General features: G+C 55.8%; 1 protein-coding gene across 2 annotated transcripts in view; it reads left to right on the forward strand.

The window, feature by feature from the left end:
- Positions 1-15,842, forward strand: part of MSI2 (musashi RNA binding protein 2) — a 107,502-nt gene that overhangs the window by 42,598 nt on the left and 49,062 nt on the right. For both annotated transcript variants that reach the window (XM_026047971.1, XM_026047970.1), the window contains exon 5: positions 3,903-3,995. In XM_026047971.1, the coding sequence (XP_025903756.1) occupies positions 3,903-3,995 (93 nt within the window). The remainder of the gene's footprint in view (positions 1-3,902; positions 3,996-15,842) is intronic.

Raw genomic sequence — 15,842 nt, forward strand, 5'->3', positions numbered from 1 at the left:
AAAGCTTTCTATAGAGGAGGATTTATAGAAATATATTTGCAGCACAAAAAAAGCCGTGCACATTAAGATGTTGGAGTAAAGAAGAAATAATGTCTTTTTTGGAGACCTTGGCTGATTTATCTCGTGCTTGGTGGTTTGGTATGACCTTCCTAGCTAGGAATAATATTTTTTTATTCCTCCTTTAATAACAACAGTTATGTCAGTACCAATGTCTTGCACTTCCTCAGCATCTATAATGAGATGTAATGAGTGAGCCGGGGCAGGCTGCAGCACTCGTGCAAAGCGAGGCACGGGGCACTCGGCGGTGCAGCGCGCTCGGCCCGACGAGGCTTGCTCGCACGCTGCCCTTCCCTGGCAGAGCTCCGCGGGTCGTCGCTTCCCACACGGCTCCTTTCCCTTTCACTGCTAGTCGAGGACTATTGGATCCGCTGCAGAGCGACAACCGTGTTGCTTCTGTGACAACTGCTGGGTTCCCGTCCTGGCCAGGGGAAGGGGTCTCTCGCAGGTGAAGAAGGTGGCGGTGCTGGGTGAGTGCTGCAGTGCTCAGCCCTTTGTGGAGGGAGGGAAGGGGGTTAAAAGCAAACGCCGTGTTTCCTGTAGCTCTGAGCGTGTTTCCCGGGAGCGAGGTGGGAAGCTGGCCCTGCTGCAGGGGTCGGGGCTGGCGGCAGAGGGAAAGAGCACCCTGTGAAAGCGCTGCGCGCCATGCGTCAGCCGGCCTCGCTCATCAGCCCCTGATTGCCGCGTGCCTCCTATTATGTAGATGGAATTAATCAAGGCGCAGGGTTAAAGTTTTCCATTTGTTCTTTTCTGAGAAATCATCTGGAGTACAGAGCGAGAGGTAAATTGCTTTACACGTTCCTATTTCTTCCTGCAAATCTTTCTTGTTTTAGCAGAATGTTGTCTAGAGTCTTAGCCAAGAGCTCTCGTCACTGATTTCTCAGGCCTATCAGGAAAAATCAGTTGATACTAACTTAGAAGTATTTAAATTGTGTCTGCTTTCTGCACCAGAGAGGCAACAGCCTTTTTTTTTTTTTTTTTTTTTTTTTCTTTCTTTTCTTGCGTGACCTCAGTGTTCGGAGCTGGCGGAATTTATGGACTGCAGAGCTCTTAGTTCTCCTGAGCTGCCCTTTGCCTCTGCACCGGACTGTGCGGGGGGATTTTGTTAAACACTCTGTTAAAGCTCCAAATGTATTTCTTCTTTCTCCTGTAAGTGAAGAGCAGCCCTTTGACAGCCCCAGCCTTTCCAGCCCTGGGAGCAGGCTCTTTGGGCGGCGGGAGCCCCGGGAGCGGGTGCTCGGGGTGCCTGGAGCGGGTGTTTTGGGCCCGGGGAGCTGCAGACTCCAACACGGCTCTGTCCTCGGGACAGGTTCTAATTGCTGTAACTAATCAACGCGAGCCAGCTCCCTGGGAATTCCTGCCGTTGTCTCCCTGCTCCCTCTGCCTCTGCGTGTCGCTTGCTTCCATTAGCTGGCAGGCTAACCCCAGACCGGCCTTGCTCCGAAACCCAAGGCTGCCCGTTCAGTCCATTGCGTGAAACCCAAACGCTGCTGCCTCTGCCTCCTGCTGAGGCCGTCGGCATTGGGAAGAGAAGAAACGCTCCCAAAGTCAGCGGGCAAGCTCAGGGCAGGCAGGAGCGCAGGGCCCGAGCGAGCCCCTTCGTGTGTGCATGCGGCGCGGGGCTGCAATCCCGCAGTGTCTGCAGCCAGCAATGGGGCTGATTTTCCCCGCTCCGGATGCGCTTCCTCGCACGGATTAGGAGGTTCCTCGCTGGTGCAGGGTCGGGGAGGCGGCTGCAGCCCCGCTCAGCCCCTGGGGAGCACGCAGGGACGTGGCGGGGGGCGCGCAGGGGCACGGTCTGTGCCCTCCCGCTTTGCGGTGCACAGGAGTTAGCAGCTCCCACTGCCTGCTGCCTGCTCCCGGTCGGCTTTTCGTTGCCTTTTCTTCTATTATTACTATTAATTAATTATTTATCTTGTTAATAGCCTTTTGGAACTTGCTAGAGGCCAAAAAAAAATGGGGAATTCTTGTTTGTGGTTCATGTTCTGCCAAAGCAGCCTAGCAATTTAGTTAACAAGATCACTTTCCATATTGCATGAGTTATTGTTGTTTTTAATTGGCTGTAATGGTGTAGTTAGAGCATTCAGCACAACGGGACATAAAATGCAATTCCGCGTGCGCACGGCAGATGATCCTTCCCATTGGAAAGTGGTCGGGAAGGGTGCGGAGCGCTGGAATGTGGCGCTGTGGACGCACTGAGGGCCCTGCGGGCACAGGGGAGAGCGGCTCCGAGCGCGGCGCTCACTGCCGCTGCTTGCAGGGCTCCCGCTGCAGCGGGACCCGGCCTGGCACCCCACGGCACCGCCGGTAGCCCGAGCCCCTCGGATCCGCCCCGTCCTTGCAAAGTGCCTGCGGGTCTGCGCTCGCTCCGCACCGTGGAAGCCCTTCTGCTCTGTAATAATCATGGCAATAACGAAGGCAGTTTCACTGAGGGGAAAAAGAAAACAGGAAGCCTAAGAATAGAACTGATGTAAATAGGCAAAGTTATGGGACACTGAAGCAGAGGCTCTGGCTGCACAGAGCTGCAATTCCCTCGTTTCCACGTTAGCTGGTTAGTTTTAGCTCTCCGAGGGTAGGGATATGGTTGAACAAGGTGGCATTGCGTTGGTGGTGTTTAGGTCCTGGGCCTGTGGTTCAGAGAACATTTACGTGACTGGCCCAAACCAGGAGCAATCCCAAGCCCATCTAACTGCAACGTGAGCCTTGCGAAAGAAGGCATAGGGATGGGAGATGCCCCCGGAAGGCCTGTTTCCAGCGGTGGGCATCGCAGCGCCCTTGGGACCCCTGTGGAAGCCGCCCTGGGGCCGAGACCCTCTCCCTCGAGAGCCCCGGGCAGGCGGCTGCAGCGGCGGCCGCGGGCCCCGGGCTCCGCTTCGTGCCCAGGAGCCGCTTTGGGAGGCGCTGCCCGGCCCGCTGCAGGCATTAACATGTTGTGCATTTGCTTGTCGTTACCAATAATTCCTTTGGCTTGAGCTATTGAAGCAAAGTAGTTCTTTCTTTTAACCTTCAATCTTGCTTCTAAAAGAAGTAGCTCTTTCTTTTTCTTTTTTTTTTTTTCCCTTGGTCAAATATAAAAATGGTGATAATTTCAAATATTGCTGCAGAATAATTGCTTTCTTCCCTCTTTTGTCTGGCAACAGAAGCTTGGCCTGATCTTAAATCAGATGCTGGCAGGCGGAGGGCTCTTGACAGCCCTGCAAAATCCTTTAGTTACAAGTTGGTTTTAGCCAATTCTTTATTTGTAAATGACAATTTTCTACAGAAAAATATATGCTTGAGCTTCAATTTGGGACTCCTAGATTGCAGCCAGGAAAAAATAATTGAATTGAATTTTAAAACTTTCCGCCCCTTTTCTCTTCTGCGCAGCTCTGGGGCCCGGCGGTGCTCGCAGAGCTCGGTGTCACCGTGGCGGGGTGGCCGGGGCGCCCCTGCGACCTCCTCCGTTTTGTCCCATTCAGTTCTCCCCAGATTCTCCCCGGATTCTCCCCGTCGCGGTGCTCCGGGCCGGACCCTTCTGTGTCTGGGGTTAAAAAGCAACGTGGCAGCTCACAGCTCTGCGCTTGGGCGCCTCCTTCACTTGCATTTGCCTTGAGAAGCACAATAAAAATCATTTATTAAAAAAAAATATCCGGGGGCTAGGGTTGTTATTGAGTGCCTTTACCCTGCCATTTTTCAGATAAAAACAAGACAAAGAAAAAAGTATCTAATCGAATAGAATCTGAATTGCTTTTGTAGAGAAATATTCTCATTAACTGGGCTAGGGATGGCTTCTGAAGAGTATTTTTTCCACATATTGTTTGAAATAATCTGGTTAAATCGTATACTTGTCTTGTAATTTCTTACAGATGGTCACAAGAACAAAGAAAATATTTGTAGGTGGATTATCGGCTAATACAGTAGTGGAAGACGTAAAGCAATACTTTGAACAGTTTGGCAAGGTAAGTTCCTGCCCAAGTGAACAATGCATATTTTGAATTCTTTCTTTCTTTCCTTCTTTCTTTTCATCTGTCTTTCTTTCTCATGCATTTTGAAAAACAAAAATCCAATGAAACCTCTGCTCAAAAGACCCCAAGTTTTTGCTTTTCCGTGTCATTTCTCAAACTATTCAAATCACTCTGGAATTCTGTTCTTTGTTGCATGTGTATGGGTACAGCACTGGCACTGTTCACCATAATCAAAAGGAGAATCATTGGGAGCTGGATCTGTGTATCTTTAGGAAGAATTTCACCCTTAGCTGAATGATTACACACTTGTCTACTCCATAAAATCAGCCTTCTGTTTTTCCCCGATTCCGGTGGTGAAAGGAGCATATAGACATGTTTGCAAGAGCTCATTAGGCTGCAAAAAAAAAAAAAAACAAAGCCTAAAGGAACCGTGTGAGTAGCAAGAGTAATAGGGAAGTCACTGGACTATCCATTCAGTTTCTCATTAGAAATGCTTAAGCCAGGTCCTTTGGGAAGGTATGCAGAAGGCTGAAGTTACAGATACGCTCCTGGGAGGGTTCGGTGCTGTCGGGGGCAGCCCGGGGCTCCCTGGGGCGCGAGCCGTGGGGCTGGCTGGGGACGGGGCGCGCTGGGCTCCCTGTTCCTGCCCTTCGTAGCGCCCTAATTGGCGATTTGGATGCATGGCTGCATGAGGACGCAGCAGGATGTCCCGGCCCGGCAGCCCCCGCTCCTCCTGCTAGTTTGCATTTCTTTTATCTGGCCCTGAAAGTCCTTGGCCGGGCACTGTTTGGTTGAGAGCTGAGGAGGGGAGTTTATAAATTGTTCCTGTGCTGAACTGATAGTTGTTTTGCAAACCATTCATTTTATTTTCAATAATAATCTTTGATTCTGGCAGGATGTTTACAGCCTGCTGTGCCTTTTATTAGAGAATTACATGAGCTTTTGGATGTTTCTTCTGTAGTTACTTCTAATTGCAGAACTCCTCTAACCTGTATTTTTGGAGTTAATAATAGTTTCAGTGTTTGCACTTTGCATATTGTCTGGATGCTCTCTTCCTATAGTCTTGTTAATTTTACCATCTGGTAGTTTCATGCTTGCAGTTTTACAGTCTCCGAGAAAGCAGACAAGGGCGCTGTGTTTTTCAGCAGTGACTGGTGAGCCGGGATGCCTCAGTTCCTGCTCTCGTGCTCTTGCCTTTCCTGAGACTGCTTAAAAGACGCCTGACTTCCAAAAAGCAGCATTTGAGGAAATCAGAAGCTCTACTGAGTATCTGAAACGGAGAGCTAAAAGAATGAGAGCTGTGAAAGTACGTGCATGCATTGGGATGGAGGCGCGAGCGTGTCGGCGGGACAGGGGCTTTGCCCGCTGCTCCCCTGCTCCTTCCCGGGTGCTCCCCCTTCACGTTTCCCCACTGCAGCTTGCGAGGAGCAGCTGAGCGTTGGATGGAGTGGGCGCACCCTGGAGAGGGGTGTCCTGGCGCTGCGGCCGGACTCGCTGCTGGCCCCGCGCGCGGCGGTTGTGTCCCCGGTGCTCCCTGCGCGGCCGGGGCAGGGCTGCTCCGCATCCCTCGCGGCTGGGCACCCAGGAGCCGCGTCTTTGAAAAGACTGACTCAGGTGACCAGCTCTGTGAAACGTGGAGCTTATTTATTCAAGTGGAAAAACCGCCTAACTGCTGCCGTGGTTCTCAAACGGCGCTGGTGCCCGTGCAGAGCAGGGCTTTGCAGCCGGGGCTGCCCTCTCGGTGGCTCCACGGTGCTGGGTGCGTGGGAGAGCGGCCACGTTTGGGGCCAGGAAGGGGCCCAAACCAAAGTGTGCAATCTGAAGCTGCTGCTCCGTGCAAGGCGAATGTCCTGAGTGCTGCCCGTGGCAGGAGGAGCGGCGCTGCGGAGCCTCCCGCGGCCGCCCCGCCGGGACCGCGCTGCGGCAGCGCCGAGGCCGCCGGCAGCTCTCCCACCACGGTGGTGTCCGCTGTGCTCCGGGCTCCGCGCGGCTCCTCCTGCCCCTCAGTGGCCACGGGAGGTGCCGGGCGCCGTGAGCCGTGCAGGAGGAGCGGGGCCGGGCGGCAGCAGGTGCCGCGGCCCCGCGGAGGTGCCGTGTCCTTGCTCCGCGCCTGGCACCGCGCTTCACATGGCCAACTGTGTAATTAGTTTGGAAGACTTATGCCTAGTCATTGGTTTATCCTAATCGGCTTTGGCTTTTCCCAACAACAAAGTGAGCTTATTTTCCTAAGCTGAAACAACTCTGCTCCCTTTGTTCCTGTCTTTTATTGTCTCATTCCTTTCATTCTGTTTTACTGCCAAAGTTTTGTTTCATTAGGCCTACAAGTCATTTCCAATCCAGTGGGCTGCTACAATAAGGCCTTTATAACTCGGCTGCCCTGGTTCCCATGTCCCTTCTGGTTTGGAGCCAGGGCTTGTTGTTTGACATGGTGTTTTAACCCTTCGGGCCCCGGGCCGCTGGTTTCTCCAAGCGGCCGGTTTGGGCTCGAGCCCTGGGGCTGGGCCGAACCGCCCCGGAGATGTGGGGCAGGGACGGCGGAGGCTGCGCGTGCGACGGGGAGTCCGGGCGCTGCTCGCGCCCCGCTGCGGCCGGCTGCGCTCTGCAGGCACCTTCTGACCCAGCTGCTGGCAGGGAATTGGGGGGTTTCCTTTGTTTTTTTTTAAACCCTTCCTGGTGAGATGCCGTAATTAGTTCCTGGGGAGGAGCGTGCTGCGTGACGAGGCCCTGCGCGTGGAGGCCGGGCGGCGAGGCCGGGCGCGCAGCGCTGCTGGAGGCAGCCTTGGGCTGCCGGGTCAGCCCGGGCGCCTCTCTGCCGCGGGGAGACTCTTGTTGGGGAGAAAACGTCACCTTTAAACCCTCTTTTGGAAAAGAATAATGCTCATACTAGGAAACATGGAATATTTCAGTGGAATATTTTACATATTGTTATTTTACAGTACTGGGAAGACGGTGTTAATCTTGGTAGCCCCACCTGTCTGGGCTGTTTTAAAAATCTTGGAGAGGGAGCGTTTGCTTGTGCTTTCCTTCACGGCAGTCCTAAAATGACTTCTGCGGGAAGAAGCTGTTTAATTTCTTCTTATTTTAACTTTTCAAATGAAATGGGAACCGAACAGTATGCATTAATTTTATTTTCTGTTCTGGCTTGCACAAGGTCTTACAGAGAAATTGTAGACGTGTTTCAACTCCGATTGGAATATACAGTTTCCTCCAGAATGACTTGTAAGAATTCAGAAACTCGAAGCAGGATTTCTGAATTACCTCCCTGGATCTGAAGTGCTTTACATGGTTGCTTGTTATTTCCTGTGAGAAGCAAAACAAGCCAGTGCAATAATAAATAACTTTTTGCTTCTGATGATGTTTTTCCTGCAAAGCTGCGGTTCGTGCTTTGGAAAGATTGCGGTTTCTTCGCGCCCTCCTCGTGCAGCGGTTGCCGTGGGCTCCTTGCAGGGGGAGCAGCCTCCCGAGCGCGTCCTTGCGTCGCGCGGGTCCCTGCGCCGGCGCAGGTGGAGCAGTTTCCATCCGTGGCAGCGTGAGAGCAGGGCGGCACTGCACATAACGACCCTTCTAACCTGCAGAAAAAAGACTTTTTGAGTAATAGACAGGGCAGTCCCCTGCTTTCGTATGTGTCTGTAACGGGAGGGCGAGGAGGAGGAGCAGGGAGCTGCGCGGAGGGTTTGAGCCAGGTCGGTGCCTTATGTACCCTGCGGCACTGGGCACAAAATGGGGCCCTGGGCCTGAGAAAGGGGCCGGGGGCAGGAGCCCTGGGGCGCAGGGCAGCCTGGCGCGCTAGCCGTGCCCGCGGCGCCCCAGGAGCGTCCGCCCGGGCGCTGGGCGCAGACGTGCGGCCGGGGCTGCAACGCGCCACGCGCCGCTTGGGCTTGGCCGGGCGCAAGGCCGGGCCTGGCTCCACCAGCCCTTAGCCCGTTTGCTAGCACAGCCTTTGGGTGCTTGCTTAGGTTTTGTGGACTGAAGGGACAGGTCTGGACTTTATTGACATCCTGGTCGGTGGTAGCCTGAGTTCTGGGAATATTTAAATACACAGTAAAACAGAGTGTGTGGCGGTTTTTAAGCTGCTCCTAGCCCCGCTGCTCCCTTCAAAAGCAATCATGAGATAGAGGCTGATATTAAATAGCCTTCGGTTCATTATATTCTTCTTTCTGTCTCAGCTACCTGGGTGTACCTTGGGAGAAGCTACTTAATTTGAATCGTTGCAACTCCTTAGGATGAGCAGGGGCTGAATGTCGTAGTTTGCAGCTTTGGATAAGCCTAGGATCAGGGAAGGCGATTTGTACGGGCTGTTCTGTTGCAATATGATGGGAAGCATTCAGTCTTTCTCACATCGCTGCCTCTGTCTTTTGCATCTGCTTCAAAGTTCCAGTATTTCTCTCCAGATTTCCCAAGCTGAATATTAAGCCCGTGATGCTCTAAAGCATTCCTTTAAATCTTCACTTGGGGTCATGGCAGAGGGATGCGGGATACAGGGGGCTCTCGTGGCCTAAAGTGTTTTTTATTATTTCTTCTCCCTCCCACGCATGCTCGTTTCTTTTTTAATAAACCAAGAAACTCGATCATTGTTTAAGAAGCCGGCGCTTTCGTTCTCTCAAGGAAAGCTTGTGCACAGGAAGTCCGTTTCGCGGTGGTCTGTAATAAGCCACATGCTTTGTGGAAGTGGTTTTGTTATGAGACGTTGGTTTCTACCTGGGTTTTATGAAAAGAGGAAATATTAAGGCAGGATTTGTGGGCAAGAAGGCTGTATCAGAACTCTGCAGAAGTTTAAAGGACTGGTTTATTTCCTTTTTTCCTCCGGTTAAGCAAAATGGCAGGAAGCTTTTGTGCAGGGCCGGGGCGTGATGAGGTGCCTGGGGGCCCTGCAGCGACTCGCAGAATTCCAGGAGCCCGGCCGAAAGCAGGGACGGACGGTATCGTGATCTGGAGACGCTGCCCCACCATCCACGGAGGAGATAATCCCGGTCCAGAACATTATTTTTGTTCTTGGAGTAGCTACAGCCAAGCGGCTGAAGCTTTGCCTGGAGAGAAGTCATCTTTAGCACTAGAGCATTAAAGAAAAAGTAGCAGTTATTGTAAATGGGCTTTGGTGTAGTTTAATTACCATTTTTATTGCCCTGACTTCCCGTTTCCTGTCCTAGAGCTAAAGCACCTGAGCTTTGCTCGCGCACACACAGTATCGAGGCATGGCTGCTTTAATTAGACTCACACTAATTGTGCGGAGGTAGGCCATGAACTTAGTTGGAAAAGCACCTTTTTTAGGAGTGTGGCCCTCTGTCCTGGGGAGGGAGCGGCGTCTGTCCAGGAGGAAACGCCGGGGCCCGCGGGCCGCACTCTGTATTTATAGCTGCGGCTCCGGGGACGGGGACAAGGGCAGAGCGGCTCACATGGAGAGCCAATTAAGCTAATCTAAGCAGAATGAGGATTAACCGCCCCTTAATCTGGAGGGCGCCTCAAATGCACGTGGTGGCTGCAGCTCTCACAAGTGCTGCTCCCCGGCGCGGCCGGAGCTTTTGTGTGAAGAGCAGCCAAGGGCGCGTGCTCGTCCGCGCTCAGGGCGCGATGCTTGGATGTGACCATGGGGCAGCCCGGCGCCCTCACCTTTTGGGTGCTCTGGGACATGAACGCTGCTCCGGAGCCGACGGCAGCGCCCGGCCCCGCTCCCCTTAGGGCACAAGGGTTGTGGCCACGCTGGCCGCAGCGAGCGGAGGGCATCGGCAGGCGCCGCAGCGGCTGCCAGGCCGGGCCGCGGCTCTGCACGGCGCCGTGAAGGATTCCCGGTGGGTCCCCCCGGCAGCCCTCGCTCCTGCGGCGTGCCGGGTTCCCGCAACCCACGAGGGCAGCGAGTGCACCGTGTCCCCGCAGCAGGTGCTGGTCGCCCGGCGCCCAGGGCTGCCAGCATCTGGCGCGCTTGCCGGCGAGCGCCGTAACGAGGCGGCCGCGGCTGCAGTGCCGCTTAATGATAACAAGCTGTTGGCTTCCCCTCCGAGATGAATTCATCTCACAGATGTTTGTCTAGTTTTGGCAATCTTATCACTCCGGCTTTGGTGATTATGCTCCACTGGAGACTATTACTGTAAGAGAAGTTTGAACTTGTTCCATTTCTGCGTTATTTATTTATTTATCCGTTTATTTCCCCGCTTTCTGGGTGTAATTCGTATGGACAAGCATAACGTCGGTCACGTTACCCCGTGCCCCTGCTTGTCAGCACCTGCTGGGGCGCCGCCGAGCGTGTTCCAGCCGCGGGGGCACCTTCACGTTCCCCTCGCCGGCTGTGCGGCTGGAGCCTCTGCTCAACAGGGCATTTCCCGGGGTCGCTCGGCGCTGCCCCTGTGCTCCCAACGGGCGCTGCTCTTGCTGTTCCCGCGGAGGCCGCGCTGCCACCGGCACTCGGGCCCTTCCCGCCTTGGCCTTGTTCCCTCCGGTGACCTTGGCGCCGCTCGATGGGAGCCCCGTGGCCACCGCGTCCCCAGCGCCCCTGGCCTCGGGCTCCCGCGGTGCCAGCCGGCTCCTCGGCACGGGGAGACGCTTTCTCCTGCGCGTGTGGGATTTAATTCTGGTAAACAGAACTTATTTTTGGAAGCACGCTTCTGAATAGGTGACTCATGCCTGAATGAAGATGTGTCACTGCTGGTGGGGACACCACATGGATAATTTCTCAGCCTATAAATAGGCGCCGGTCCGAGGAGCGGTGCCGCGGAGCCGCTGAGGAGCATCGGAGCTTCGCGCTCGGCTGCTGGGGACCCTTCCTGCCCGTGCTTGAGGAACGCTCGTTAAGAGCTTCTTAAATACTGCAAGTGCTTTAATTGCCTTAATGGCAATCAGCATTGCAGACGCATCCTGGTGCCGCAAGCGTGAGGTGTGTTTGTGTTTGTTCTGTCTCCTTTGCAAGTGAAGAGCTGGGTTAGGGAGGCAGCATCAGCTGCAGCTGCCTTAGACTCTGTCACGCATTTCTTGTACAGACCCATTTCTGCTACGGCTGAGGGCAAGTTTCAGCTAAATGTTGAGAACTGAAACACATCAGGATTTTCAGATACCTTCCTGAGAATCCGCAGCCCCGCTGTTCCTAAATCCGCTACACGTTGTTGATGTTTGCTCAGCACCGTTTACCCAGCACATATGGTTTAATGCTCTTTTTTTCCCCACTCCTGCTGTAGTTACAGTATTATTAAAAATCCATTAAATTTTAATGTACATCATAAAGTATGTGCTCCTGTGAATGCAAGCACAGATAATTATTTCTGATGAATAAACCAAAAGGACAAGTATGTAAGAAGTTCATCCTGCAGCTTTCAATTTTCATTATATACGTCTCCTGCAGGGGCAATCGTTGTGATGTTGCAGCTGGTTATTTCTGTGGCCGGGCTCTCCCGCGAGATGGTTGATGACAATGCAAACTTGAACTAGCAGAAGTGCCAATGTTGCTGCCGCTGTATTTATAGATAAATTGTTTGCCAGGGGAGGTAACCCGCTGGAAGGTGGAGGATGCGGAGAGCATTGCAGCACAGCACCAACTTTCTCGGAGTTTCTCTTCATTTCCTATCAGCATTGTGGATTTGTGGAAAATAACCCAATTTTTCCTCATTAAAATAAGCCCGGATCCTGACAAGAGGCAAGGTGTCGTTGCTGAACCACCACCGGGAAGCTGGGCAAGCTCTCTGTGCATTCCAGGGCCTGAAACAGGCAAGGGAGTCATTTAAAAATAGCGCGTTACGATGTCTGTAAAGTTTCATGACGTATGTAATGGTCCATAGGGCTCCTATGGACCATTTCCACATACGATACATACAGAGTGGTTACAGCTTCTCATTAATATCCTCATTATACTCAGTATACCTGTCTTTAACATCCCTGTCAGGCTTTGTGGTATTTGCTAAGCACTTCCTAAGAAGCGGGAATCAAGTATTCCTCAAGCCCGCTCCTGTCCCAGCTCTGGCGGTGCCGAGGGCTCTCCAGTGGACCTCGTGCGCTGCTCTGAACCCACAGAGCTCATTCCCACGGGGTATTTCTGGGGCTGGAGAGCCTTTCTGCACGCACAGCTCACCACGTGGCCACTGTGAGGGCTGTAGCTGAGTGTGGCCGCCGCAGGGAGCTTGGACTTTCCGGGAAGGGTCCGTGTTTCGTCGTCGGGCCTGGCTGAGCCCGTCCCGGCTGCGAGACCCTCGCTGCAGTGCCGGGTGCCCTCCGCATCCTCTGCATGCAGCTGTCGGTGCCACGAGGCCCCTCGGTGCCCACCTGCCCTGGGACGGTGCCCCTGCTCTTCACGCTGCAGCGCAGGAGCCAGGTGAGTCCTTGAGTCTGACAGGACGGAGCACATACGGAGCACATGCTGACGGGACGGAGCACAAACTCATCTCGGTTTGCGGCAGCTTGAATCTGCCACTTGGTTAAGTGTAGGACAAATCCCGGCGTTCGTGCACGTTGGAGCTCTTCCCCGTGCTGTGGTGTTGGAAGCAATCAGCCCGCAGGCAGAGCCGCGCTGCCGTTCGGGGAGCAGCAGCTATCGATTTCCCCCCTCCCCTTTCCTTGTCTTCAATTAGATTTATGCTCTGAAGTGCACAAAGTCAGATGCTTTGGAAAACTGTATTTCATCTGACCTTCCGACTGCATTTTGACATTGAGAAAGCCAAAATATCTTGTAAGGACTGGGTCATGTCGCTGCTGAGCCCGGCAGCAGCGTCTCACCTTGAGCAGAAGGGAGGAGGAAGGCAGAGCGTGCGGGCGCCCGTGTCCCTGCACCCATATCCCTGTGTCCCTGTGCCCACGTCCTCCCGCTCTGCGGATTCCTGTGGCTCTGGTTTTTTATTGCGGGGCGGCAACGGCTGGGTGCGGAGCGTGGGGCCGGCACACCGGGGGCTCGGAGCGGGTCACCAGGACCCCTGCGAGCTGCTGCCTCCAGGCCACCGGCTCCGCGACCCCTCGTCATGCGGTGCTGCCTCTGAAGCAAGAAGCACGTGGTGACAATAGCACCTACAAAATGCTGATGGTGCTCTTTGGCCACGGTCTTTAGTGATGAGGAAGTGCCCTAGGAACGAAGAGTTGGTGGGAATTGGTGATTCTGGACAGACTGTTTGTGCCCATTACCTGAGTAAAGGCCTCCAAAGAGGCCGTGCTGGTTTGCCCCTCAATGCAGAGCGAGCGTGGTGCCGGTTTGCACGAGTGCCGCTTTCCTGGGGAACGAGCGGTCCGTCTGCTCGCAGGCCCATCTGCCGCGTCCTGTGGCGGTCCCGGCGCGGCCTCCCGAGCGAGCAGCTTGTCCGCTCACCGCCCGGGAGGGATCTCCCTCCATTTGCTCATAGCGCTGCTGAAATATTAATGCAGAACAAATCATGCAGTTTAAGCTGAACATGAGGCTGAAGAGGGAAGCGGTGTGTGATGGTGTTGGTGGTTTGTAAGCGGAATCGTTGTCTCCGGCACCACTGAATCCCTCTGGCAGAGCCCTTTGGCTGGCGGACGCGGGGCTTCGGCAGCCGGGGCTCACGTTTGGGCCTGCAGCCCTGCCCCAGGGTCCGGGCAGCTGCAGTCCCTTGGGAGCAGGAGCTTGGCCGCCTCGCGTGGCGCGTGCTGGGGGGAGCCGTGTCCCCCAGTGCCGGTGGGTGAGTCCCTGCGTCTCCGTGTACCATGCCAGGCTTTCCCTGTCGTCAGCGGAGGGGCAGCCGTCTCGTGCTGCGGCCCCGGTAGAAAGGCGAGCAGGGCTTTGCAGAAACCGGGCTTTGCTGCGCAGCGCAGAGGCTCCTGGCACTGGTTGTGGTTGCTTGTCCCCTCTAGCCGCGCCGCCTCGGGGCATCCTTACGTAGCCCTGCGAGGAGGCTCCCCTGAAAGGGGCTTGCGGAGGGCGGCGGTGCTGCAGTTGGGCAGCTTGGTGCTGCCTGGCCTGGTCGCTCGTGACGGTCTCGAGGGCAGCGCAAGCCGTGGGGAAGCCAAGCGTGCTGCTCGTGTGTGAAGGGCTCCGCGCCAGCCTCGCCGACGGCCTCGCCACCGACCTCGTGTGCTCTGCTCACTGCTGCCACTCACTGCGTGACACGGGTGCCGCTGCCCGGGTGCCGGAGCAGCCTTGGCACGCGGCAGCGGGAGGCCAGGCCCCGCAGCCTGCAGCATGGCCCGTGCAGGGGTTTGCCCAGGGCAAGCCCTCAGTTTGTTACAGGCACCGTGAGTCGAAGCATAGAGTGCTTCAAATTATCTAAATAATTTATCCGTGCCATTCTGAAAAAGCAATTCTCTAGCTCTGATCTTGAATAGGAATAAAGTGAAAGAAACAAAAAGAACTTCAATTAATATTAGCACTTGTGGTTTACTCCAGAGAATAACGTGCAGCAGCGCCCTTTATTTATAGCAGGGCGGGTTTGCAGGGTGACTGCGCTGCGCTCCAGGCTCCGGCAGGTCCTGCCCCCGGCGCTGCCCCGCGCAGCCCGTTCGAAGCCACTCGCACTCGTGTCCAAGGCACCCTGGGCATCGCCTGGTGCCCGCGTGGGAGCCCTGCTGGTGCAGCGCGGAGGAGGAATGCTCCCTCGGCCCGGACATCCCAAAGCAAAATCCCAGCTGAACGGCTTAAAATAGCTGGTCAGCTGGTTGCTAGAGGCTGGAATTTGCCCGGGAGAGTGTGGCATCTGTTTCCCAGGAATGCTGGCCGCCCGTCAGGCCGGATAAATCGGGGCTGGCGCCGCGTGTGCGTGCGAGGGGCCGCGGCGGGGCGGGCGCTGCGCGGGCGGGCGCTGGGCTGCAGCGGGCCGAGGGCAGGGGCGCCCGCGCCGCACGGGCTCCGTGCGGCATATTTTGCTGGTGGCTGGCTTAATCGCTTAGATGCAGAGCGCTGATAGACTGAATCAATTTAATTCCTATTGCTCGTGACTGGGAGGGGAGAGAGGGAAGGTCAGAGCAATTCAGCAAGGAGCAACTTGGCTTGAAAACCCAACCGGCAGCTCGGCCTTGCTGGGGAGACTTTCTCTTGTTTTTTCCTGTCTTGCCTTGCCCAGACCCATAACCGCAGGGTCCGTGTGGAGCAGGCAGTGTTGAGCTCTGTGCAGCGCGGAGACGTCGTGGCTGGGGTGCCTGCTGTGCTGCGGGGTCCCTTCCTCCAGGGACACAAAGCTGGGGTCCCCTTGTCCCCCCCACACCTCTGGGCGAGCTGCTGCAGACGCCTCTTCCCAGCCCAGGAGCCACTGGATCCTGTCTGCGTCCCTGTGGCCGGGCACAGTGCGAGGAGCCAGATCCCGCAGGGCGGCAGGATGCGCACGAGCCGGGAAGCCACGAGAGGCAGCGTGGCCGCTCAGCCCGGGGTAGGGGGTGACGAGCTGCCCTTGCAGCAGCGCGGCAGGGGCGCGCAGGGCGCTGCGCGGCCGGCACAGGGGGCAGCTGCACTGCGCCGGACCACGGGCGGCCGAAAATAGAGCCGCTATTTATAGTGCTGGCCGCGCGCCAGCGCTCGCTGCCCCGTGCGTGGCACAGCCTGCCTGCCCTTGTGCCTCATGGATGTATGTGCGCGCGTGTGTGTGTGTATATACGTATATATGTGTGAATGCACATGTTCACATGCAAGCACTGGGCGAATGCTATCGTGTTGCACGCACCCACATGCCCTGGCTCCTTTGCTGGGGCGGCAGCTCGCGGGGCGCAGCCTGTGCCTGGGGCTCCCCGGGGCTCGCGGTGCCTCGTGTGGCCCCTCCATCGGGGAGCTGGGCAGCTTCGCGGCGCGGACGCAGCGTCGCAGGGAAGGGAGCGGGAGCAGGAGCGACGTGCCGGGCAGGCAGCGGCTGTGCTCGCGGCCGCCTTCGCCCACGTCTCCTCCCCGCTGCCCGGTGCTGTTTGACCTCTCCAGGACGGGGGTGCCGGATGCGG

Source organism: Nothoprocta perdicaria, unplaced genomic scaffold (assembly GCF_003342845.1).
Source record: "Nothoprocta perdicaria isolate Ctin4 unplaced genomic scaffold, notPer1 scaffold_50, whole genome shotgun sequence".
NCBI lineage: Eukaryota > Metazoa > Chordata > Aves > Tinamiformes > Tinamidae > Nothoprocta > Nothoprocta perdicaria.